This window comes from Neofelis nebulosa, chromosome X (genome assembly GCF_028018385.1).
Source record: "Neofelis nebulosa isolate mNeoNeb1 chromosome X, mNeoNeb1.pri, whole genome shotgun sequence".
Taxonomy (NCBI): domain Eukaryota; kingdom Metazoa; phylum Chordata; class Mammalia; order Carnivora; family Felidae; genus Neofelis; species Neofelis nebulosa.
Window position 1 is genome coordinate 8,387,763 of NC_080800.1, and position 23,666 is coordinate 8,411,428.

At 46.8% G+C, this 23,666-nt stretch overlaps 1 protein-coding gene and 1 long non-coding RNA gene across 8 annotated transcripts in view; one reads left to right on the forward strand and one right to left on the reverse strand.

Annotated features, from left to right (window-relative positions):
• Positions 1-23,666, reverse strand: part of ARHGAP6 (Rho GTPase activating protein 6) — a 454,675-nt gene that overhangs the window by 213,050 nt on the left and 217,959 nt on the right. The window contains exons 1-3 of one of the 5 annotated variants that reach the window (XM_058713354.1): positions 20,135-20,751; positions 11,671-11,838; positions 10,782-11,011 (exon numbers count right to left, since the gene is read on the reverse strand). The exons of 2 other annotated variants lie outside the window; for them this stretch is intronic. Coding sequence is in view for 1 of the 3 variants with exons in the window: in XM_058713352.1 (XP_058569335.1) it covers positions 20,135-20,179 (45 nt within the window). In the remaining 2 variants the exon portion in view is untranslated. Of the gene's footprint in view, positions 1-10,781; positions 11,012-11,670; positions 11,839-20,134; positions 20,752-23,666 lie in introns of those variants that run through there. 2 more of the 5 variants (XM_058713353.1, XM_058713352.1) reach the window with 2 other exon arrangements.
• On the forward strand, positions 9,354-19,389 carry LOC131502554 (uncharacterized). 3 transcript variants are annotated; one of them, XR_009257078.1, is made up of 4 exons: positions 9,354-9,845; positions 14,036-14,299; positions 15,782-17,548; positions 19,138-19,389. It is a non-coding gene; the product is annotated as an uncharacterized LOC131502554 (long non-coding RNA). The 3 variants fall into 3 exon arrangements; XR_009257076.1 differs by lacking the exon at positions 9,354-9,845 and adding an exon at positions 13,560-13,833; XR_009257077.1 differs by lacking the exon at positions 9,354-9,845 and adding an exon at positions 13,560-13,833 and having other exon boundaries at positions 15,857-17,548.

A 23,666-nucleotide genomic window follows, 5' to 3' on the forward strand; every position in this document is an offset into this window, starting at 1 on the left:
CATAAAATGCATCCTAGTTTCCTGTGGTTGGCAGTCATGGTTGCTCCCAGCATGTTGGCCCTGATGAATGTGTGGGGTATGTGGGTGGTTTGGGGCATTACAATATATCCCAGTCTCCAGCAAAAGGCCAGACTGTGCTCACATAAACAGTCCTCGGCTCATGCTGTTTCTGTTTCCCATGACATAAAATAAACTGGCTGCCACATATATATTGTAAGTAAACTGAGAACTTTCTTAAGTACATATATGGCCAAGTAACACATAAATAGATAACTGAGGAGCTTTTGTTTCGCAAGTAAATGTGCCTAGACAATTACTGTACAGTGGACTACACCATTCAAGTCTAGCATTGGTTGGCTTTTTTTTTTTTTGCTCATTTTTATAACCACTTCGTTGAGATATAATTCACGTACTATATAACTTACGCGTTTGAGATGTTCGATTCAATGGTTTCTGGTATATTCAGAGAGTTTTGTAACCATCAGCACGACCAATTTTACAACACTTTTATCACTTCAAAAAGACACCCATACCTACTAGCAATCACTCCCCACTACTTTCTCTACTTTCTCTCTCTCTACGGATTTGCCTATTCTAGACATTTCATATAAGTGAAATCACACAATATGTGACCTTTTGTGGCTGGCTTCTTTCACTCAGCACAGTGTTTTCAAGGGTGACCCATGCTACTCAGTATGTATCGGTACTTCATCCTTTTTATTGCTGAATGATATTCCGCCGTATGGGTATATCATATTTTATTTACCCATTCATCAGTTGAAGGGCATTTGGATTCTTTCAACTTTTGGGCTATTATGAATAATGTCGCTGTGAATGTTTGAGTTTGTATGTGGACACATACTTCCTTTCTTTTAGGTATATACCTAGAAGTGGAATTGGTGAGTCATATGATCCCTAAATGCCAGACTGCTTTCCAAAGTGTCTGCACCATATTCTGTTCCCACCAGCATTGTATGAGGGTTCCAATTGTCTGGTCTTCTTGCCAACACTTGTTATTGTCTGACATTTTTATTGTTACCACTCTAGAGGGTATAAAGTGGTATTTCCTGGTAGTTTTGATTTGCATTTCTCTGATGGCTAATGATTTCGAGTATCTTCCGTGTCCTTATTGGTCAACTGTATGTATGTTATATATGCTTCCTGGCCATTTGGAGGTGAACGGGTCGGAGGTATGTGATGGAACTCAACACAGTCATGGAGGAATCAGATAGAGGAATGTTATCCTACGGTTCTTTTTTTTTTTTTTTTTTTTTTTTTTTAATTTCTGCTAGCACAACGAGTGTCCTAAGGAATTTCTGAGTAACTTTAATCTTGAGACTGGAATTTGTGAGCCAGCCATAAATCACTTAACCAAAACACGATGAAACGCTATTCAACAAAACGTTGGAAGGAGCAGTAAGATTAATAACTAAAAAAAAACAAATGACTTCAATACCATAACTTAAAAAAAAAAAAACTATGAAAATAGAACAAAAAGTCATCTGTCCATTGGTCAAAGGTGTTATCATTGGCTCCTGTGTCAAAGATTAAGACCCCAGCCTGATATCCTGTCAAGCACAGTCTACTGAGATGATGTATGTATGTGTGTGCGGATGAGTGGAAGGGGATGGTCAGTAACAAAAATGGCAACCAACTTCTCAATGTACACTATGGGACAAGCGCTGTCGTAAACGGTGTGCGAAGCACTGTATAAGTGTCACCTATAATATCTGTTATCCTTGCAAGATATTTATTATTGTTGCTCTTGGCAGTGGTTTGCTTGTTGTTACAGAGAAGGGCAACAACGTCCCATCCTTGCCCACAGCTGCCTCCTGCTGAGGCTAGCAGCCATTGTGGGCTCCTTAGGCACAAAACTCCATGCAGGTACTACAGACCAACACTGAGCCATAGCTAATTGGCCTGGGGTGGAGACTGATCCAACAGTCACCCAACTGGCAGAAATCTGTGAGGAGGCAGAGCAAGAGAGTCTTCCCAGCATGGATGCCACTGCCCAAACTAAACCAATGGGACTCTCTCTGTTGCTAGGTAGCAGGGAGATGTAGTAATTGGTGTTCAGTGGGTGTCAGAGAAGCCAGGACCAGAGTGAAGCGGATTTTAAAATAGTAGGATCCCACAGTAGCCATCCGTGAATTCTTCCTATCAAGGTTGACAAAAACCTGGGACTGGAGAGCCTGTGGGTGCCATGGTAATAAAGGACCTCCTATCTTGAGTGTTCAAAGGCTGTAACACAATTTCATCATGTCCTTTTTATGGATGAGGAAATTGATCATAACACACACACGCGCATGAGCGCGCGCGCGCGCGCACACACACACACACACACACACACACACACACACACACCGTCACAAGGCTTAAAATGTTTCAATAGCTTCCTCTTGTTCCTAGGTTACGATCCAATACCTTTAACTCTGTGGCGTACAAGACCCCACAATTCTTCCTGCCCACTCCGACTCATTTCTCCAAATGCCTCTTATGCCATTCTCCCTCCAACTCACTTTGGACTTTCTTCATTCAGTTCCTTGAACCTGTTATGCTCTTTGTTTCTCAGAGTCTTTGCACAAACTAGTCCTTCTTTCTGGAGTGTTTTCTCCTTCTCTTTGCCACCTAATGCCTGTCCAGCCTGGATGTTTTAACCTAAATGTCACTTCTGCAGGTGTGACAGATACAAGGAGGGCCCCAGCCAGGTCAATCTGGTTCCACAGCCCTCAGAGAAGGCGGAGGGAGGTCTCTGAATTGCACCCCACGGTTCACTGGATATCTATGCCAAGGGTTCACTCAGGAGCACAGGCAGGGGCCTGTGGCCACACGCCCTCTGGCCTTCTCGGAGTCTTGCTGCCAAGAGAGCTGTTGAGCTGGAGGACCCCTGCCGTGTCCCGGGACAACCGCAAAGGTGGTGCAGGGCCTCTGCGCTCAAGGAGACCCAGTCCTCCGCAAGGACAGGAGGATGGGGCTTTGTGTGCACTTTGCTTTTTGTAAGGGATACTGCTGGAATGTGCAGCCTGCGGTGAGCTATTTCTTTTAAAGGACACTGTTTTAATTATACGGGTAGTTTTGTGCTTTTAAAAAGAGCGCTACAGAAAATTGTGTTGTAAAGCAAATAATCACCTTCTTTTGTGCGTTTGCTTAAACCTACCAATTATAACAAAACTGAGATAGCACTTCACACCGACTAGGATAGCTATGATCAAAAAGGCAGACAATAACAAGTGTTGATGAGGATGTGGAGAAATTGGAACCTTCATACCCTGCTGGTGGGACTGTGAAATGGCGTGGCCATTTGAAAGCAGTGTGGTAGCTCCTCAAATGGCTAAACACCAAATTGCCACAGTGACCCATAAATTCCACTCCTAGGCATATACCCGAGAGAAATGAAAAGATACATCCATATGAAACTTATACATGAGTGCCCATGGCCGTATTATTCATAACAGGGAAAAAGTGGAAACAATCCAAACGTCCATCAAGTCATGAGTGGATAAACACAAGGTGTTTCCACAGGATGAAATACCGTATGGCAATAAAACGTACTGATACATCCGACACAAGTGAGCCTTGAGCACATTATGTTAAGTGAAAGGAGACAGTCGCAAAGGACCACAATAGTGCATGATTCCATTTGTACGAAATGTCCAGAATAAGCAAATTCATAGAAACAGAAAGCAGACTGGTGGCAATCGGGGCTGGAGGGCGGTGGAGTTGAATGGAACGTGGCTGCCAGTGTATACGGGCTTTCTTTTAGGGGGGACACAATATTCTGAAATTAGCTACTGGTGATGCTTGCACTGTCCTGTGGATATACCAAAACCCACCAGATTGAACACGTTCAGTGTATGACGTATATTTAAATGTGTGAATTATACAGAGGCATTAAACAAATGATGCTATACTGTAGGTTTAAGGAGGAAGGCGTCCCTACCCAACTGCATGTGTCTGTCTGTGCTAGACCATCTAACAGGCAGGTCCCTCGGGTTAACACACACATCTCCAGCTATCACGGGACCATCTTCCTAACTGCTGTGAAAGAAAAAGCCCATCTGAATGGAATCACGGGGTATGAATGACCTTGATCACAAGAGCAAGGGAATGATAAATAGAAAAAAAAAGGAGGAAAGAAAAGAAGGTAATGTTGGAATGGGATATTTCCATTGTGCTAGAAAATAAAGGGGAAAAAAATAAGCGAAAAGTTGTTTCCAGTAGAATCTCTTTCAACTAGGGTAATAATTTCAACAGCCTCAAGGAAACCTCAGGGTCACACAGTCAAGGCCAAACGTTGATGAGGAGGAGAAGAGTACGAGCCTGTGGTGGTGACTTCATTATATGGAATGCAGGCATTGGACCTATGTCACCAAAGGAATTCTATGTATATATTCATGTTTACATTTATGAAGTTAACTTTATCATAGTAGAATTGATACATCGTAAAACTCACCCACTTTAAACGTACAATTCAATGACTTTTAGCCAATGACCAAATTGTGCAACCATAACTGTCATCCAGTCTTAAACATTTTCATCAAATTATGTAGACAATTATGATGGTTGCTCAGATGCCTTTTTGGCTTTGGATTTGAGAAAGTCAAATTTCTGAGAAGTCTGGTGTTTAGTTCTGCAAGATGTTTCTGTATCATCCACAAATGTATAGTAAAAAAATGGTGCTTTTTGTCATTTACTACATTTTAATTTTTCTAAGAGGGTGGCCTAGAAGCGAAAACAGTAGGCTGTAATGCTACTAATAAATACTTTTCGATTCTCTAGTCAGCGCGTACTCTTTAAAATCAACTTTATTGACATGAAATTTACATGCCATGAAATTCACCTGTAAATTTACTGAGTTGTGCAATATCCAATATCAGAACATTTCCATTGCCCTAATAGCGACCCTGGTGCCCATTAGCGCTCACCCCCTTTCCAACCCCCAGCCTTAGACAACCACTCATCTGCCTTCTGTCACCATAGACTTGTAGAAATCATATTTTCATACACACACACAAAATATAGATCAAAAACATTTCTCCTTTAACAGAATCCTACTTCATCTATACAAAGATTTTGGTGTCTGTAATATTTAAAATTGTTTAGGTAACAAATAAGCCAAAGGTTGCGAAGAGACCTCTGAATATCCGTCTTACAAACAAGTTTTCTCCACTGGAGAATAAAAAGCTGGTGACAACCAACCAATAGACCGCATTTTTCCATCATGCAATATTTCCTCATTAAAGTCAAAAGTGTCCATTTTATCCACTTCCAGCATCCCTTCCCACAAAAAAAGCACAAAGTCTAACAGGTTAAAACAGTTTACAGCACACATTCTTTATTTTATTTGCAGAAGAAACCCTGAAGAGGTTTCGTCTCCTCCAAATTTGGATCACAGTCTGAATCAAGCAAACAAAACTTTCCCAAATGACATTCAGTTCCACAGCTTTTTAAGGGCTTTGGTAAAGTTTCTAGACATTAAACTCTCTTTAAAAATATTCTGGAAAGTTGTGACTAGTCAAAAAGCCACCAGCTTTCTTGGCAACCTGGTAACGTTGTGAGCACTTCCCAGTTAATCATAGATCTGTTATTTTAGGGAATGCTCCTTGAGATCTTCTAATTTAATTCACAAAGGGATATTATATAGCTTCTACAAAATAACAAGATTCTTATCACGGTGAGTTAGAGGTTGCCGCCACCAGCCATATATACATACACTATAGTTCTCAAGAAAATATTGTTCCCACATTGCCTTTCTCTTTTAACGAATTGACCATTGGTTAACATGACAAATAGACGAAACTGAGTCATTTCCGCATTACCCTCCAGCCCAGCACAACTGTGAAAGTAGATAAATCATGTTTCGCTCTGGGTTTGTACCACCCAATCGCTACCATAAAACACAACGCCCTTATTCAGGCCAATCCATGGACTTCTGATAGCAGCCTTCACGGGCCACAGGTTGCCGGTTTCTGAGGCTGGTACACCCGCCCTCACAAGGGTGCTGACCTGGTTTCTCTTTTCAACTGGAATTTCCTCCTCTGGGGTCATGTGATCCCCACCCTGAGGGGCATTTTCCTGGTACTCTGATCAGTGCCCCACCTTGCCCCTCGCTTTGGAACTGAAGAGAATTCCAGGCTCACCCTCCTGCAGAGTCCAATGAGAAGGCGACTCACGGACATCAGGCCTCATATCTGGTGGGAACCAGGTTTTGCGGGCCTCCCAAGCTCCTCTTAGGAGACACCAAGGTGACATTTAGTCAGGAAGCTGCTGAGATCTAAGACAAGACCTGCAGGAAATGATAGCAGGAGGCCATGTTGTAGGCCGAAAGCTGTACAGACATCTCCATTCAAAGGGTCACAAGAATGTGGACGAGTCAGCCAAAAGAAACATCACAGAGCATAAGATGGGGCCACATCCCTTGGCAAAACACAGGCTGCACTGGCAGGACTGAGAGCTCTCTCACCACACACCTCTTGTAGCTAAGCATGCAGCAAGCACTACAGAGTTTAATGAACAGGGCAGTGGTGTTTTAAGGGTCAGCCCTTGGAGGCCCTTTGCATTCTTTCCTCTGAGGGAGTTCGGGATATACTAATGTAAACATCGCAAATGCAAAACAAGAGGAACCAGCATTTTTCAACCAATGAGAAAATGCCATTTTTCAGAGTTCAATTCTCAACTGTCAACTGGTAAGAATAGTAATGCTCATGAAAATTATTCTGCCTAGAATATTTACAAAAGAAGCTATGCAAAAAAAAAAAAAAAGATATTAGGCTCAACTTAAAAATTCCAAAGGGTTTTCTGGTGACTTAGAGAATTAGACAAGGCAGATAGGTTTCAGACACTATGACCTATATGTGGATGCACCTTACTTTTTATCCAAAGGAAGCCTGAGAGTAGAAACTAGGTATTATCTTTTCGAAATTTTCCTTTAGTGCTGGACATATACCCAGTTCTCCACACCTACTGCCAAATAAATGAATGTCCAATGGTATTTTGCCCTTATCTGCATGTTCCCAGGATTCCCTTCTACTCAAACGATGTGCGTCTCCTTTCTTCTGCCTGTGTTTGTACGTAGCACTAGACCTATCTACAGGGTCTGTGGTAACACGCAGCATAATTTTAGACCAGAGATCCACAAACTTTTTCAGTAAATGGCCAGATAATAAATAGTTTAGGTGTCTCACGCCATCCAGTCCATTGCAATCACTCAACTGTGGCGTCGTAGCATGAAAGCAGCCATAGTCAATATATAAATGATGGGTGTGGCTGTTTCCAATAAAACTGGATTTATGGATGCTAAAATTTGTATTGCATATAATTTTCACATGTTATGAAACAGTCTTCTTTTGATTTTTTTTCCCCACTGTTTAAAAATGTAATGTTTATTCTTAGCTTGTAGGCTGTAAAAAAGCAGGCGGCAGTCTGGATTTGGTCCATGGGCCATGGTTTGCTGACCCCTGATTTAGACAACCGAATGACTGAAATCTAGCAGGTGCTCCACTAGGTAAGATCGACCACAGAGCAAACTTGGGGGTGGGGGGAGAAAACCACCAGGATTTGGCAACTGTTCAAACAATTGATACAGTGGAAGAAGACAGGGCAAAGGTTTTAAACTGCAGAGAGGAGATTTTGCGTGTGTGCGTTATTTTTAATTTAGCTTATCCATTTACGTGTCGAAATTGACCAAATTAACCATCTAATTTCCAAAGGCCGGCTCTGATTTGTTTGAACCAAAGGATTAAATATACTTTTCTTCCAATTAGAAACGACCTCATCTACAATTCTTCTAGGTTTTAAAACAGGAGCTAAATTTATAAATCTTTTTGAAGTGACACCAGTGTATCCCAGCAGATTAAAAAAATCTCCTGGGAGGTCATTCGGAATGTTTTCCTTTTGTTGGGTTGAGGAGCCAGGGCCGCGAAGCACAAGGAAACCGGGGAAGACGGTGATAATTCTGTTTAAGTGTTAATATTACTATTCATTCTATTTCTATAATAGTCCCTTGATCTCTGTTCAGTCTCTATCCAATCGATGCAGATTTGTGGGGACGGTTGTCAGTGGGGAGGCCCCGCCATCTTGCTTTTGTTGTCTAACTAGGTCTAAGGAAATACATGTTGATATCCATGACAGAAAGAGCTCATTGACCAAATGGGGGAAAAAATGAGATTGATCGATTTGCACCTTCTTGAAAACATCAGTATTTCCAGAAGAATGTGATTGCATGCTGTGGTCAGGTAAATGATTTGCCCCCGTTCCTCACCCCTCTCTGCACTCACAAACTTCCCAGGGCCCCATCAAGGAGGAAGCGTTATTTCCCTATCCTCTGACATCAGGCTTGGACATGTGACTCGCCTCGGCCAACAGCAGGTAGGCAGACATGAGCCTGTGCCAGAGTCCCACCCGTGCATGAAGAATCCTTAGTTCCCGCTGTCCTGTTGCGCCTCCGCACTTTGGCAGGTGGCTGCTGCCGCACTGACCCCGGCCCCAGAATAAACGCCACATGGAACAGAACCAACTGAGGAATCAAGCCCTGCGGGACGAGCAGATTGGCCTCGGGTCAAGCAGCTGAGCTCTGCCCAAATTAAGCCAGCCCCAGTGGGCCCACAGATGCACGGGAACAAGTGATGGCTGTCTTACGGGACTGAATTTCCAAGTAGTTTGTCATGTCACATTGTTAGTGTAGCAACAGCTAACCAGGACAAAGAGCCGAGTCCACGTTTCAGACGACAGAATCATATAGTGAAGCACCATTTCGCGTGTCTGTATGCATCCACACGCCAGGAGTTCGGGATTTCATTTCTTTTTAAGACAGCCAAAATTAAAAAGTGTCCCCCAGTGCAGAAATCTCACAGAGGGCCCCCCATTTCTTCAAATCCAGGTTCTCCTTAGCGCCCCCCCCATGGTGACATGACGTACCTACAGGGCAATGATGGCATTATCTGCCTACCTAATCGAAAGCAGTAAGTTGGCCTACTCCATTTCTAATAAAGATCCAGGCAAATCATACAGTAAAAGTTTGCAATCATTCAAGTATCCAATAAGAGCGTGCCTATGTTTGCAGACTCAGACAGCATCAGCGCGTTTTACACCTTTTTTTAAGTAGTGGGAACCAAAGAAATGCAGGAAGTCTTTCTAACTGTGTCCCGATGATAAGGTTTCACTCCGCGGCCATCCTGAATAAAAACAGCTATTAAGGTTTTGTTATGGTTTGGTTTTGTTTTTTTTTTTGAAACAGCTAATCTTGATAAGGTTCAAACTTCTCCCCAAGGGAGGTCTATGAACTGCCACTCCCTTTGAAATGAATGAATAAAAATGCATGTATATCACGAATGCCAGGGTTTACATAAGCCTGTGCCGCCCAGAGCGTGGCTCCCGCAAACACATGCGGGACTTATGTCTATCCTTGCTCATAAATACTTTGGGAGGGCAGAGCGCCAGCTCCCATGTCCCTTTTCCGGGCTGCTGCAAGTTCAGCCGCACGGCTGCCGTTCCTGAAATGGACGCTCCATCGGAACAGCCATGCAGAAAGGGAGCGTGGAGCAGCCACGCAGAAGCTAAAAAAGTCTGTGGTGTTTCCATCAAAAGCACTCGGCGAGAGAAAACACACGAGCGGGACTTATAAAATTACAACACTCAGCTAAAAATACCAAACGGGATGTTCTTGATTTGTGATTGTGTGTGTTACTAACAACAAGGATACAAAAATCCTCTCTGATCCCATTATCAGTTCACCTTACTTTCTCCCGTTACGTTTCTGGATGTTTTCGGCAAAAATGATGAGCGACGACAGGTATGCTGCCATTGTGCTGGAAGTCACCTACAAGGTGTTGTTTTACGGAGAACAGGTGAGTGGGTGCCTGGATTAGAGATGGGGGGAGGGAGTAAGGGAGAGCCTTCAAAGGGGCGGCGTGAAGGAGTTCTTTTGTGGCAGTGGGACAGTTCTGGGTCTTGAATGTGGTGGCAGATATGCCAATCTATACACGGGTGGGGGGGGACTGCATGGAACTGCTCACGCGCGCGGACACAAGGGAATGCATATGAAACACCTGTCAGACGTCAACAGGGTCTGCGGACAAGTTCATAGCGCCGTACCAGTGTCAGCGTCCTGGTTTTGATATTGTACTATCGTCACGTAAGAAGCTATCACCGAGGGACGCCGGGCAAAGGATAGCCGGGATCTTTCGGTGGTATTTTTGCAACTTCCTTTGAGTCTACGATTATTACAAAATGAAAGTTTTACAAGCCTCATCTCCAAGGTTATCATCTCAAGCCACTTCCCTTTTAACCATCGGCCACTGTGTGGTGGGCCAAGCACTGAAACTCAGCAAACAGACAAGGATTCCACTCCTAGACCCCCTACTTCCAGGTCCCCCTACGACCTGGAAACATCCAAATGCAGCGCCTCCGTTTCCTCACCTTTTCAACAGAGGTGATATTAGGACCTACCTCACAGGCTTCTTTTGAGAATTAAATAACGTAGAATGTCGAGGGCTCGTGGAAAGCACTCAATAAATATCGGCTGGTATTTTTACTGTCAGTCTGCCTAATTATTTCTAAGAGCTCTAAGCTATTAATTAATTTTGCTGGCATTCAAGCACACACGAAGCGTCAGGTACAGGCCACACGCGGCCACGGACATGGAGTCCAGCTATGCCCCCGGCTCTGGCCTCTGCCCCTTTGGATTTTTCAGTTCTGTAGCGAATATGGTGTTTAAAGAAGCAATTACAAGCAACATGGACATTATGAAAGTGGGTAGGAGGAGGCCTCGAGAGGGAACTAACTCAGGAATGAGAGGCACTTTCTGCAGTCCAGGTTGAAACGGGAGTTTTCTCTCTGCCACGTTCCTCGGAGTTAACAGGGTGTTTACACTGCAGTCCTCACTTGCAACCACTCCTTCACCAACGGAGATGTAAGTGAGAATAACTTTTCACGGAAGTTATTTTGTGTAGAGGCAGAAGGTTAAGGATTCTTCCTTTTTCATTGTTTGGGAAATCAATTACATGAGACTATTCTACAGGGCAGAGAGGAGGGAAAACCCCATTAGAGTTAAAATTTATAGGAATAAATTTAGACCAAAGCATGTTTGAATGAAGCATGGGGCTCCTCAATGTGCAATTCATTACAATACATGTGTAAAACATATCATGGTATAATAAGTGAAAAGTCACTATTGAATAGGCTGGAAATATGAATATTTTTCAAAGACGTGCACATCACATACGGATGGAGCTGGCATAACACATTACTAGCTTAACCGTGCTCGTTGAAAGAACCCACAGGGGAGAGAAAAGAGACATTCTAAGCAATCTGAACGTCTTCCACATCCTCCGGGATTTAGGGTCGTTCATAATGTAAGTAAGCCCTAAAGAAAACCGAACACGCATAGGATGTGTTTCGTGTTTGCAAACTTTCCCCCGCTTCTGCCAAAACAAAACAAAAACTTCCGCCCTTCCCCGGGCTGGCCCGAGTCCTGGGAGCCTCATCTCAGGGGACCACATTCTGCCCTCACTGCAGTCCTCTCGGGGTACATTTCCAGGGTCGCTTTGCCTGAGGTTGGAAGTCACCGCGTTCTGGTAACACCGGCCCCTCCCTGTGCCCGAGTGGTAACAGCCTCCCCACGTTGCTAATGCTTCAGGCTGCACCACCCCTCCTGGGCTCCCTGACACTTACCGGCGCGTCAGGGATGGTTCGTTCCCGAAGTTAAGGCTTTCTGAGTGTTCCACCTTCTACCTGCTGTCGGTCAGTAGCTAAGGCGGGAGAATGCCTCATCTTTTGCGATCGATGTTAAGGCTATGCTTTACATGTTGCTCAGGCCATCAAAGTGACATCAGAATGGGACTGTTGAAGGTCATACACATTAAATAAATACTTAACAAAAATAATATTTTCCAATCCTTCCAGCAAACTCGACATTCCGTTTTCTGGCTAAACCATTATTACCCTGTGGATCTAATTACAACGGCAGTGACACGGCCAAGTGAGGAACCCAGAGGAAGCCCTGCCCCGGGCGGGGCGGCACCCACCTGGCATGGGGGAGCTCCGCGGATGCAGAGCAGAGGTGCCCCACATGCCGGCGAGAAACTTTTAGCCTCTTTATTTTACTTGGACTGACTTATACGTTTCTTTCCCAGATATTTCAGTCAGCTGCAGAAAGGGGTCATTCAAAAATATTTTTAAAGTTTATTCATCTGAACGTCTTCTGCTGTTCCCATGGCAACCCTTCCCCAAAGCCACAACTCCAAATTCTTCTGAAAACTTCATTTCAGAAATCTAATTTAGCCGACACTCCACACGCTCAAATCATACTCTACAAAATAGTTAAGTTGGAAGAGTTCGAAGGATGTGTCAAATAACCAGAGAGGAGGGGAGAAAATCCTGAGAGGTTTTCAATTCCAAGGGCCATAATGTCTTTAAAGGAAAGAGCCTTCAGTAACGATGATCATATTTGAATGAACAGATTAGTCTTATACTTTGTGCAGAACTCATCCAAACCGAGAAGTAGCCCTTATTTGCATCAAAGCCGTGACTATAAAGACCGAGAGAGCGGTATCATGTAATGATTGCCGGGAGTCCTTGTTTTATTTGATCTTCATCTTCCAAGTTTTTAAGTATTCAGAATGTATTTCAAAATAAAAGAAATCAGAAAGGTTGATCTTTGGAAAATAAGGTTAGAACCAGAAAACCTAAGAAGCTACATTAAAGGATATTAAATTCACTGCATTCATCTGTAAACACTGTAGATTTTTGTCCAAAATTTTACAAGAATTTTAGTCCCATCATTTTGGAGCTTACGGTCTGAAACGGGCTGTGCTAATTAACGTTCAGTGACGTGGCCAGGACTTAAGAAAGGGCTCTGCAGTCCCTGTCAACGGCAAGCTGGACAGATCACCAACTACCTGCCAGCTGGGCTGCTCGGGTAGACTTCCAACCTGGATGGGACTGAGAATGAAAAGCTGGGGTGAGAGGCGGGGGGGCGCCTGGGTGGCTCAGTCGGTTAAGTGCCCAACTCTTGGTTTTAGCTCAAGTCATGATCCCATGGTTTGTGAGTTCGAGCCCCGCACTGGGCTCTGCACTGACAGCACGGAGCCTGCTCGGGATTCTCTCTCTCCCTCCTTTGCCTCTCTCTCTCTTTCTCTCTCTCTCTCTCTCTCAGCTAGAGGGAGCCATCTCCCTCCTCCTTCCTTTTGCATTTTCCCCGGAGCAGGCCTGTCCCTATCACATCCTCAGTGAGTGCTTACTGGACAGAGGTGGGCCTTAGCTCCTCACTCACATACGGTTACAGATCCAATGTCCATGCACGGAGGCTTTCTGAGAATCACTTACGTCCTAGTTCAGAGATTATGATTCCTAATTTTAGACCTGGGACCAATTAACAGATTTAATAAACTGGTCTTTCAGTGAAATCAGAATAGGGGTATTTAGACAAGGCTGTTAGACCCGAATAAATCAAGAAGTCCGCTAAAGTCTGACGAGGAGAAAAGCCAGGAAATGTTTACAAAATAAGGCCCGAGATTACCAAGGGCATCATCCACTCCCAGATAGTTACTGGGTGCCTACCCTGTGCCGGGCCCACCCGAGGCAGTGGGGCCATCGTGGGAAAAGAATGACTGTGTCCCTGCCCTGAAACAGGGAGTGAACACAAAGGCGGTGGCTAGTGTGACAGAACCAGGGGTGATTGAGTGGGGTCAGAAGCACTTTGGAAAGAGCCGTCAGGGAAGGTGACATTTTCTTGTGCAATTCGGAGGGCACAATAAAAGCCTGCCACACAAAGAACATCTCAGGCAGAAGGGACAGCACGGGGAGATGCCTCAGGTGGGAACAAGCTGGTCACATGTGAGGAACAGAAGGGACACTAATGTGGCTGGGCAGGGGTAAGGCGAGGGAGGGTCGTGGAGGAGGACTCGGAAGGCCAAGGTCAAGGAGGAAGAGATCAGGCTAAGCGTAATGGAAACCAACTGGTGAGCTTTGCTCACTGAAATGTCACAACTTCATTTGCTTTTTAAAAGATCTCACTGGTCCCATGATCTAACTATAGGGTTACCATGTTTTCTTGGCATGGACGACCGGTGCTTCGGTTTACATGACAGCAGCAGAGATGGAAAGGAGAGGATGAATTTGGAGAGTGCTGTGAAACAGACCTGGCGGGGCTGACCCCGGGTGTCCTGGCGTGGGCAGCTCCCAGAGGGGGCAGCCACTTAGTGAGGCGGGAAAGGCCGAGAGCGCCGCAGGCGAGGAGCCGGAGAGAAATCGGAAAGCCACTGAAGACGGCATATGACTAGACGATAGCATCACAACCAAGGTGAGACTCAAGTGCATTTGGTCCAGGGTCATCACAACGTGGGGAACGGGAAGAGTAAATAATAGAACCCTCTAGCCAGAAGGGACTAGGCAAAGAGTAGTATTTGTTTTCCGACGGTTGGCTTCCTAAGATGATGGGAGCTCCAGACCAAAGGGACCACATGAAGGAAAAGCTCTGAGAGCAGCAGAAAAGAAAGCATGCTGTGGGGTGGCGGTGGGGGTGGAAAAGGTAGCCACAATGAGACGAGCTGTTAATTAAGGGGATGCGATAATCTCCCATTTATTTGTAACGTGCGAGACGTTTGCTTTTGTGAGGAGACAGACGACAAGCTGACAGCTACAGAAGTGAATTCCGGGCCGTGCGGCGGGCCAGTGCCCTCCTGCGCAATTTCCTAAGATGTCTACACCAGCGGCGCTGATGGGCGATAACCGATTCGTAACAGCTCAGCCCTGCAACGGTGCCCAGCTCGGGGTGACTTGAGAATCGCCAAAGAGTGTCCCCTAATCAGCGCCACTGAATTATTAAGTGAACTCACTGGCTTCAAAGTCGTTGGAAACCAAATGTTCCTAGAGAGCACATTTGGAAACTTTGCTGTGAAGACCTTAACCATTTGTGGTAAAGAGAGGCCCCCTCCCAGGGTAGGCAGGTCAGCCCTTCCAGTGGCTTCCCCAAGGGGGGGTGAACTAGAGCCAGGGAACAGCCAGCATTGAACGCTGAGGCTGTGGTCGAGAGCAGAGACGGTGGGGCGACCGCACCAAACAGGAAGTGAGGCCAGCCACAGTGGAGTTCAGAAGTAGACCGGTCCACGGGACGGACATGGCTGCACCTTGACAGCTGGGCTCCACAGGGATCGGTCCCGGGTCAGAGTCTAATGCCCCTGCTTCCTGTCACTCTGCAGTGAACAGAACACGTGTCACCCCATGCATAGATTTATGTTAGCCGGAGGCATCATGAATCTCTCTTCCTGTTCCCCTTTCACAGAAGGGGGATGAAAGTAAGTGTGTGCCTCCAGGGGGTTGTTTCGGATAAAAGTATTCGTGGGCTTCTCCAAAGTGCCTCTGATCATCTGTTTGAAAACTAAGGCTCGGCCCAGTAATTCTACTGAAGGAGTCACCATACTTGATTGTATGACTTGGCATGAAATTCGACCTGTGCTGCATGATCTTGGCAGACAGGCAAGGTTTGTAGTATTTTGTTTGTGGTTAATGGAAGAAAGCATATGAGGATTGTTGGGGAAGGTAGGCTAACGTCATCTTTAACCCAGGCCGAGCCACCTAACTCTGGGGGATCACCAAAAGCAGGAGGACACCGTTAAGGCCGTGATCGCTGAAAAGGAGCGAGTGACCCATTACTCTGTCCCCAGCACTTGTGCTATGTTGAGCCTCTCTCTGAGCCTCTGCATCGGCCTCTCTCCGAAGTTCTGCATGTTTGCTGAACAGTATATATAATATTCATCATATGTACCATGTCTTTTCTTTTCAGATTTTCTTACTACACAGCAATTGTCACCTCTTCTTTTATTTTTTTAAATTTTTTACTGTTTTGTTTATTTTTGAGAGCGAGAGAACGAGAATGAGTGGAGGAAGGGCAGAGAGAGAGGGAGACCCAGAATCTGAAGCAGGCTCCTGGCTCTGAGCTGTCAGCACAGACTTCCACGTGGGGCTCGAACTTGTGAACCATAAGATCACCACCTGAGCCAAAGTTGGAAGCTTAACCAACTGAGCCACCCAGGCGCCCCAATTGTCACCTCTTCTTAAAAACACGCACAAAAATCACACGCACCAGTGGGTCTCAAGTGGGAGCGACTTTGTCCCCCAGGGGACATCTGGCAATATCTGGAGACATTTTTGGTTGTCACAACTGGGGAGGGGGTGCTATGCTACTGGCATTTAATAGGTAGGGGCCAAGGATGCTGCTAAACATCCTACAGTGCACAGGACAGCCCCCACCACAAAAAATTATCCTGTCCAAAAATGTTCATTTTGCTGAGGCTGGGAAACACTGAGAAAGACATAAAGACATGACATTGAACTCAATAGATACCTTAAAACTTGGCTTTTGTCTGTATCTGTTATCCGCCCAATGAAAGAGTTATTTGGCCATGCAATTCCCCAGTGTGGACGGTCACATAAGGTCCCTGAAGGTACAATATTTGATTGTCGGTTTATTATGGTGACAGAACAGGGAGGGGGAAGGATGACTCGGCTCATCCATCTCAACTGTCTAAATGAGTCAGAAGAGCTCTACGGTATCAGGGCACTTGTGCAGAGCACTCCATTCTGTCACCAGCTACCCCTGTGCCACCTTGACCCCCACCGCTCTAGGCTTGGATTTCTCCAGCCACAAAATAGAGAACCTGTCTAAGCCACCAGCTGGATTTGACACAGACTGTGTCCCAACACTTTGCCACTTGTATAAAGACAATAATAACGAGGGGATTGTTGTCATGACTGGCTGGTCCGATGTCCTAAGTGTCTCTCCAATATGCGAACTGCTTTCCACCTCCGGTCCAGCTGCCATCCTATGTAGGCCATCCTTCTCTCATCTCTCTCTGGCCCAAATACCAGGATCCACTCTGGCTCCTCCTCGCACTCCCCTCCATCCTGGGCTCAAAGCAGGCGCTTCAAAATGCACATCTGATCAAGTCGCCAAAAGGCATCAAGGACGGCACCCAGCTGGAAGGACGGAGTCGCCATAAACTGAATGTGGGAAAACCGTGGGAGGAAAGGTTGGGAGGAGAACATTAGCCGCTAACACACATTTTTGTCACGATGGTAAAACGAGAGGACAGTCGTGCTATGCTTTGGAAAAGTGTAACACTATATAAATGTAGGATGCTCTTGTCTACTCAAGTGTTTGTGTTTCTCTCCTTGTGACCATTATAACCATTGAAAAGGAGGAGTGAAGAGTCCACAGCAACTCTTAACATCCTCACTATTTAATCATCTCTTTGGAAGGCTGGCCAAATAGCTGGCACATAATAGGCACTCTACAAATGTTTGGTGAGTGAACAGAATGTGAACCACCGGTTTCTTACAGGCAGTCTCACCCCGGACGGATGAAGAAGCACTGAAGGGAGAACGTTAAATGCTTGCCGTGTGGATTATATTTCAGAGTAGGCAAGAGGTACTGAGAACACACGGAGGGTAATTCTTTTTCAGGAAGACAAAGACCAAAAAAGAAGAAAAAAAAAAAAAAGCCTCCAAGCCCCAGGACAATACCCAGTGGGGCAGAACCATGTGGAGCAAAGTAAGTGGAATATTTGTGCTAAAAGGCAAAACAAGCTTTTGAAATTAACCTAAACCAGTATGGGGGCAGCGGACGAAAGGAACAGTGCTAGAAGAGATATTAAGCCATAGAGGGTTATGTTAATATGGAAAGCGATGGGTCACACTTAATAAAGAACATTCTTTTGACTTGTGACTGGTACATCTCCCTGAAGTAAGCACGAAAAACTTCAGAGGAGCTGGGTGACTTCTTCCAACCTGAAAGCCAACAAATTCCCTCTGGAATCTTCTTTTTTATAGTCCTAAATCAGAAAATATGCATGTGGGGGGGCGCCTGGGTGGCTCAGTCGGTTAAGCGTCCGACTTCGGCTCAGGTCACAATCTCATGTTCCGTGAGTTTGAGCCCCGCGTCGGGCTCTGGGCTGATGGCTCAGATCCTGAAGCCTGCTTCCGGTTCTGTGTCTCCCTCTCTCTCTGCCCCTCCCCTGTTCATGCTCTGTCTCTCTCTGTCTCAAAATAAATAAATGTTAAAAAAAAATTTAAAAAAAAAAAAAAAAAAAAAAAAAAGAAAATATGCATGTGGGGATCTGCGCTAGAATAAAGGGCTGTCTCATCAGCAAATCTTCAGAGCGCACGAGATGTTAGCATTAGCTTGCCTCTAAGTCCCTGCTTTTAGCAGAATGAAACAACTGAATGAAAATAATTTTTAAATTGTTGTGGGATGCATTTGCATAATTGAGGCAATAATCATTCATAGAATGAATAGATTTTTTTTAAGTTTATTTATTTTTGAGAGGGGGGAGGGAGGGGCAGAGAGAGAGGGAGGCAGAGAATCCCAAGCAGGCTCTGCAATGTCAGCACAGAGCCCGACATGGGGCTTGAACCCACAAAACCCGGGATCATGACCTGAGCCAAAATCAAGAGTCGGATGCTTAACCAACTGAACCACCCAGGTGGCCCTGAATAGATTTTTTTTTTTAAGGAACCAGTTCTCACCTTTCCTCCTCTACCTTGTAAGTGGCATAGGGACCTCAGACTGAAAATCAAAGGGCATCAGCATAAGGAGCAGACTCCAGATCCTTCAGTGTAAAGGAACCTCTGCCGAAAATGGATGAACCTTAATATGACTTTAAAAGGAAAACCACTGAGCTGCTAGTGTCTCCAAAAAAATGAACGAGGGTTAGTAACTTACTAGTGTCTCCCTTGGCATTTCAAGGCAAGTAACTGGCAAAAACAGAGAAAGCCATCATAAGCTTCCTAGAATGTTTGCCTGGTAGGGACCTTAATAATTTTCTAATTCAGGCCCTCTTCCCCCGCCCCACCCCAGCCCAGCAAAGTTAAAGGGCAGAGCTTCAAGGTTAGCCCAATAGTCCCCTAGCTGATGGAGGACCCAGAACCTCTGTACCTGTCCCTCCTGTCCATCTGCACTCCTTTCTTTAAATATATATATATATATATATATATATATATATATATATATATATGGGTTTTTTAATGTGACGAGTGCATTTTGGAGGACAGGAATTCCAGATGGATATCTGTCAGCCTAATTATAAATACTGATGATTCTTGTCTTAACTTTTTGCCTGCCTCTCTCCAATTTGAAAGCAGCATGTACAATCTCAGCAGTGTAATCATGTCAAGGAAAGCTCAGTAAAGTAGCAGATGGCAGAACAGTCCCAGTGGCCCGTCTCAAAACATCACAAGTCACAATTGGAAACTAAATGTCGGAAGACCGGAGTAAGCTAACACAGCTGTCTGCCTGCTTCAAGCAGGCAGCAATCAGAACCTTCTTCAGTTGTACTCGTTCCTCAGAAACACTCTCTTTTCTCTTTCTCAAAAATAAACTCCATCTAGAATCTGGATTTGGTCAGTCGGTCATTAACCTGGAAACCTGGACTCCTTCTTTAAAGGGGGAAAAGCCCACGAGCTTTTAGTCTGTTGTGCCCTGAGGCCCCCCGGTGCCCAGCGCAGTGCCTAGCGCACAGTAGGTCCCCAATAAGTATTTGTTGAGAATTTGACTCAACAGGGAGGAGAGGCGCCACTGGCAGACCCCCTCGCATCCTCCTGTATTAACCAGATAATGATTACAAACTCCGTTCTGCTACAGACTCTGAGGGAAATGCACACCCTTTTTTCCCCAGAAGCAAACGGGCTGCACCCGAAAGTGCCCCGCAGCATTTTCTCCGGAGAGTCAGCTCGGCTCGCTACACGCTCCGATCAGGGAGCAGCCCTGCTTCCCGTCCAGTTCTATTCTCGCTCTTGCAGCATATCTGCTGGTAGGCTGAATGGGAGGACGTGGGCTCGGCCCCAGGAGCCCCATTTCTCAGCCCTGGCCAGCGAGGCTGCAGCCTGGCTTCTGGCCCCGAACGCAGTGCCCACCGCGCGGGGCAAAGGAACGCGGGCTTCCGGGGTGGGGGCTCCCATTCTAAGGTGCAGCCGAGTTTCTATGCAGGTGACGCTTGGGGGTGACGGACGCGACACCCTGCAGCCCCTAACCCCGAGAGAGGACCTCCGGGGAGACAGGGATCCATCAACCCCGCTCTGTCCCTTCCCAGGCCGGCCGAGTGGCGCCCCCTGTCGCCTCTGCGCGCGCCGGGACACTCACCGCGTAGTGCAGCTGCGGTTTCTCGCGGTATACCGGGTCCCCCATGTCGCCAGCGAGGAGTGGCGGGCCCCCGAGCGCAGCCTGGGGTCGCGGCGCCTCTCCGAGGTCCCCCTATTTCACCGCCATCCCGGGGCAGCCCCCTGACGCGAGCCCCGTTCTCTGCCCCGAGCGCCGTGCAAAGCCCGCAGGCACCAGCGTCCCGCCGGGAAGCCGACAGGGACCGGGTGGAGGTGGCGGCAGCAGCAAAGGGGAAGGCGAAGGAGGAGGAGGAGGACGGGGAGGAGGAGGAAGGGAAGGAGGGGAGGAGGGGAGGAGGAGGGGAGGAGGACGAAGAGGAGGAGGAGGAAGAGGAGGGGGAGGAGGAGAGGGGAGAGGCCGAGTCAGATGGGATGGGCGGGCGCTTAATTCCTTCCGCTCCTGGAGGGCTCCTGTCCCTGCCGCCGCCGCCAGCTGTTGGGGGCTGCAGCGACCTAGCGCGCCCACGACAGGTGTCGGGGCGGCCGGCGCTCCCACCTCCCGCCACTCCGCCCCTGCCAGGCGGGTGGGACCCGGGCTGCCAGGGCTGGGGCTGCTAAAGCCTCCAGCGCCAGCGAGAGGGCGAGCTTGGGTTTCCAAGAAAGAGCGACTTTCGCTAACTTTGAAAGGGGTGTGGGCCTGACGCTGGAAGGCGATTCGGAACCGCTCCGGCGAGGGCGGAGTTTCGGTGTTTGCAAAGCCCTCCTTGGGGAGAGTCAGGCACCAGGGAGGGGGCAAGTAATGCTGCCCGGGGGAACTGCGGACTGGAGGAAGGCTGGGCTGGATGCTGGCCTGACGGCGCCTATTTGGGTAAACTGAGTCCCGGAGGGTTTGCAGGACCCGGGCATGTCCGGGGAACCCCGCTGGAAGCGGGAGTCCTGAAGAATCTTCTGGAAGGCCAGGACTGGTGTCGGTGCCAGGCTGAACCTTAGTTGGGGGTGAGGGCAATGCCCGGAGCGCCGCTATGTCTTAGTTCTTAGGTGCAATTCGGAAAAGGACGCAGCAAGAATTCGGAAACAGAAGAAACGCACACTCTTGGCAAACGCTGCCAGATGGACCAAGTAATTTTTAGCACGCATTGGAGGTTCACAACACCACCGAAAACTGGCCTCTGCTCTACAATTCCTCGTGGAAGCGTGCACTTTAGAACATCCTGGATGAGGGCGCTGAGGGCCCTCCCCAGGGGCCTGGCACTCTGGGACTCCTGTGCGGCTTCCCACAAGGGAAGTCCAGACAGAGGCAGGGGCTGGGGCCGAGTGGAAACTCCAGACCCAGTGAAATCAATCAACCCAAGCCCAAGAGGGCTAGAAATCCAGTGGAGGGTGGGTTCGTGGGCGGCTTGTCTCAGTTCTTCAGGGTCCCACCATACTGGACTTGCTGAGTGGCCCTTCCCCTGCTCTGTGTAGGCAGAAGGGGTGGGGAGAAGGGAAACGAGATGTGTCCCCCATGTTGGAGCCCTTACAATTTAGTTGGATGGACTACCCAACTAACACGACATTACTATATAATATTTTGAAGACAACTGGCAACAGAATTGTCAAGATGGACAGTGAAAAAAACTGGGAGGGTAAAGCCAGGGGTACTGGTATCCCGAGGAATCTACTGCTAGACAATCCCTTGACAGTTCATCTTTCTGGAAAACTCTAAGATTATGTCTACTAAAGCTGATTATACGCCTGCCCTCTGATCCAGGAGCTGCATTCCTAGATACATAGAAAAATGGGTGCCCGTGGCCTCCTCACGTACATGCTGCGTGATGAGCCATCGGTGGTCTATCCATACGAGGGTATTACTCAGCAGTGAAAGGAAAGTAATACCGATGCGTAGAATGATGTGGATTCTTCTCACAAACGTTGAGAGAGAGAGAGAAATCACACACAAAATAGGACACAAGGTATGATCCTACCTATTTGTTGCAGAATTGAGATTCAAATGTTGAATTGAAATAGGCAAGTGTGACCTATGGTGATAGAAGCCAGAACAGCGATTACCAAGATAGGGAGCTGCAATTGACTGGAAAGGGGGTACAAGGGAACCTTTGGGGACACTGGAAATGTTCTGTATCTTGATGTGTATGACAGTGACCCAAGTGCACCCACATGTAAAAATTCAATTGAGCAGCACAGTTCAGACTTGTGTAATGTATACCCTTTACTATGTATATTTTATCCTGCAATAACAGAAAAATGTCCCCTGCCTGAAACAGGAACATGTCGCCAGGGTGCCGCCAGTCTTAAGAGGTCAATTTCACCATTCACCCCAGCCCCCCACCCCCAGCACGCCCTGCTCAGATCTCCTTTCCCTCTGAGAGGTGGGAGCACAGAGCCCATTCACCTTGGAGGCCCTCCCTGCTCCCTGACACATCCAGGCAGAGCTGGACAAATGACATGCTAAAGTCCCCTCTTCGCTTTCACTCTGCTCTGCTGCTGAAAGCACCCTTTAGAGCTATGTCATCAAAGACCCTTAGAAGAAGGCAAAGAATTAGCATAAGCTTCACCATACGGCATCTTTCAGAGAATGCACCCAGGACCAATTCAGGGACCTTTGCTTCACTGTGGTCTATGTAGAAAGATGAACTCACCAGCTTTGGGATTTCTTTCTCTGTCATACCTGCCATTAAACCTCCAGAGCTACAAATCCCTTTCCCTACAGAAACTGTTTCATTATATATATAAGGAAACACACACACACACACACACACACACGGTGGGTCCCTGGATTTAAAAAACCTTATTAACCATAGCCCTTTGATCATTACCCCTGAGTAAGCCGCCTCCGTGTTGAGTCACCTTACTCTGTTTGTGTGCCACCTTTGAAAAATGTATTGTCACTAAACAACATTATCCTAAGCCAGAAATAATCCATCATTCCCAAACTGTGTACTTACATTCTAGGAATGACGTTTGCCTGCAAAGAATATTTCTTGCTACATTGCCATTGCTAAGTCAGAGTTAAATTCTTAAGTGCAATAGGACTGTTTTCCTGTGTTTGAAAGGACTGGGGAGATAAGACAAAGCATTTTAAGAAACAAAATGATCGATTCATGCTGCAAGACTCTTGAATTCCCTTCAGTGTGAATCCTACACCTTTTCAATTCTCAGTCCACTCGTTCAAGACTCAAGAAGGGGGACGCCTGGGTGGCTCAGTCAGTTAAGCGTCCACCTCTTTTTTTTTTTTTTTTTTTAATTTTTTTTTTTTTAATAAATTTTTTTTTCAATGTTTTTTATTTATTTTTGGGACAGAGAGAGACAGAGCATGAACGGGGGAGGGGCAGAGAGAGAGGGAGACACAGAATCGGAAACAGGCTCCAGGCTCCGAGCTATCAGCCCAGAGCCTGACGCGGGGCTCGAACTCACGGACCGCGAGATCGTGACCTGGCTGAAGTTGGACGCCCAACCGACTGCGCCACCCAGGCGCCCCAAGCGTCCACCTCTTGACTTCGGCTCAGGTCATGATCTCACAGTTGGTGGGTTTGAGCCCCGCATCAGGCTCTGCATGGATAGTGCGGAGCCTGCTT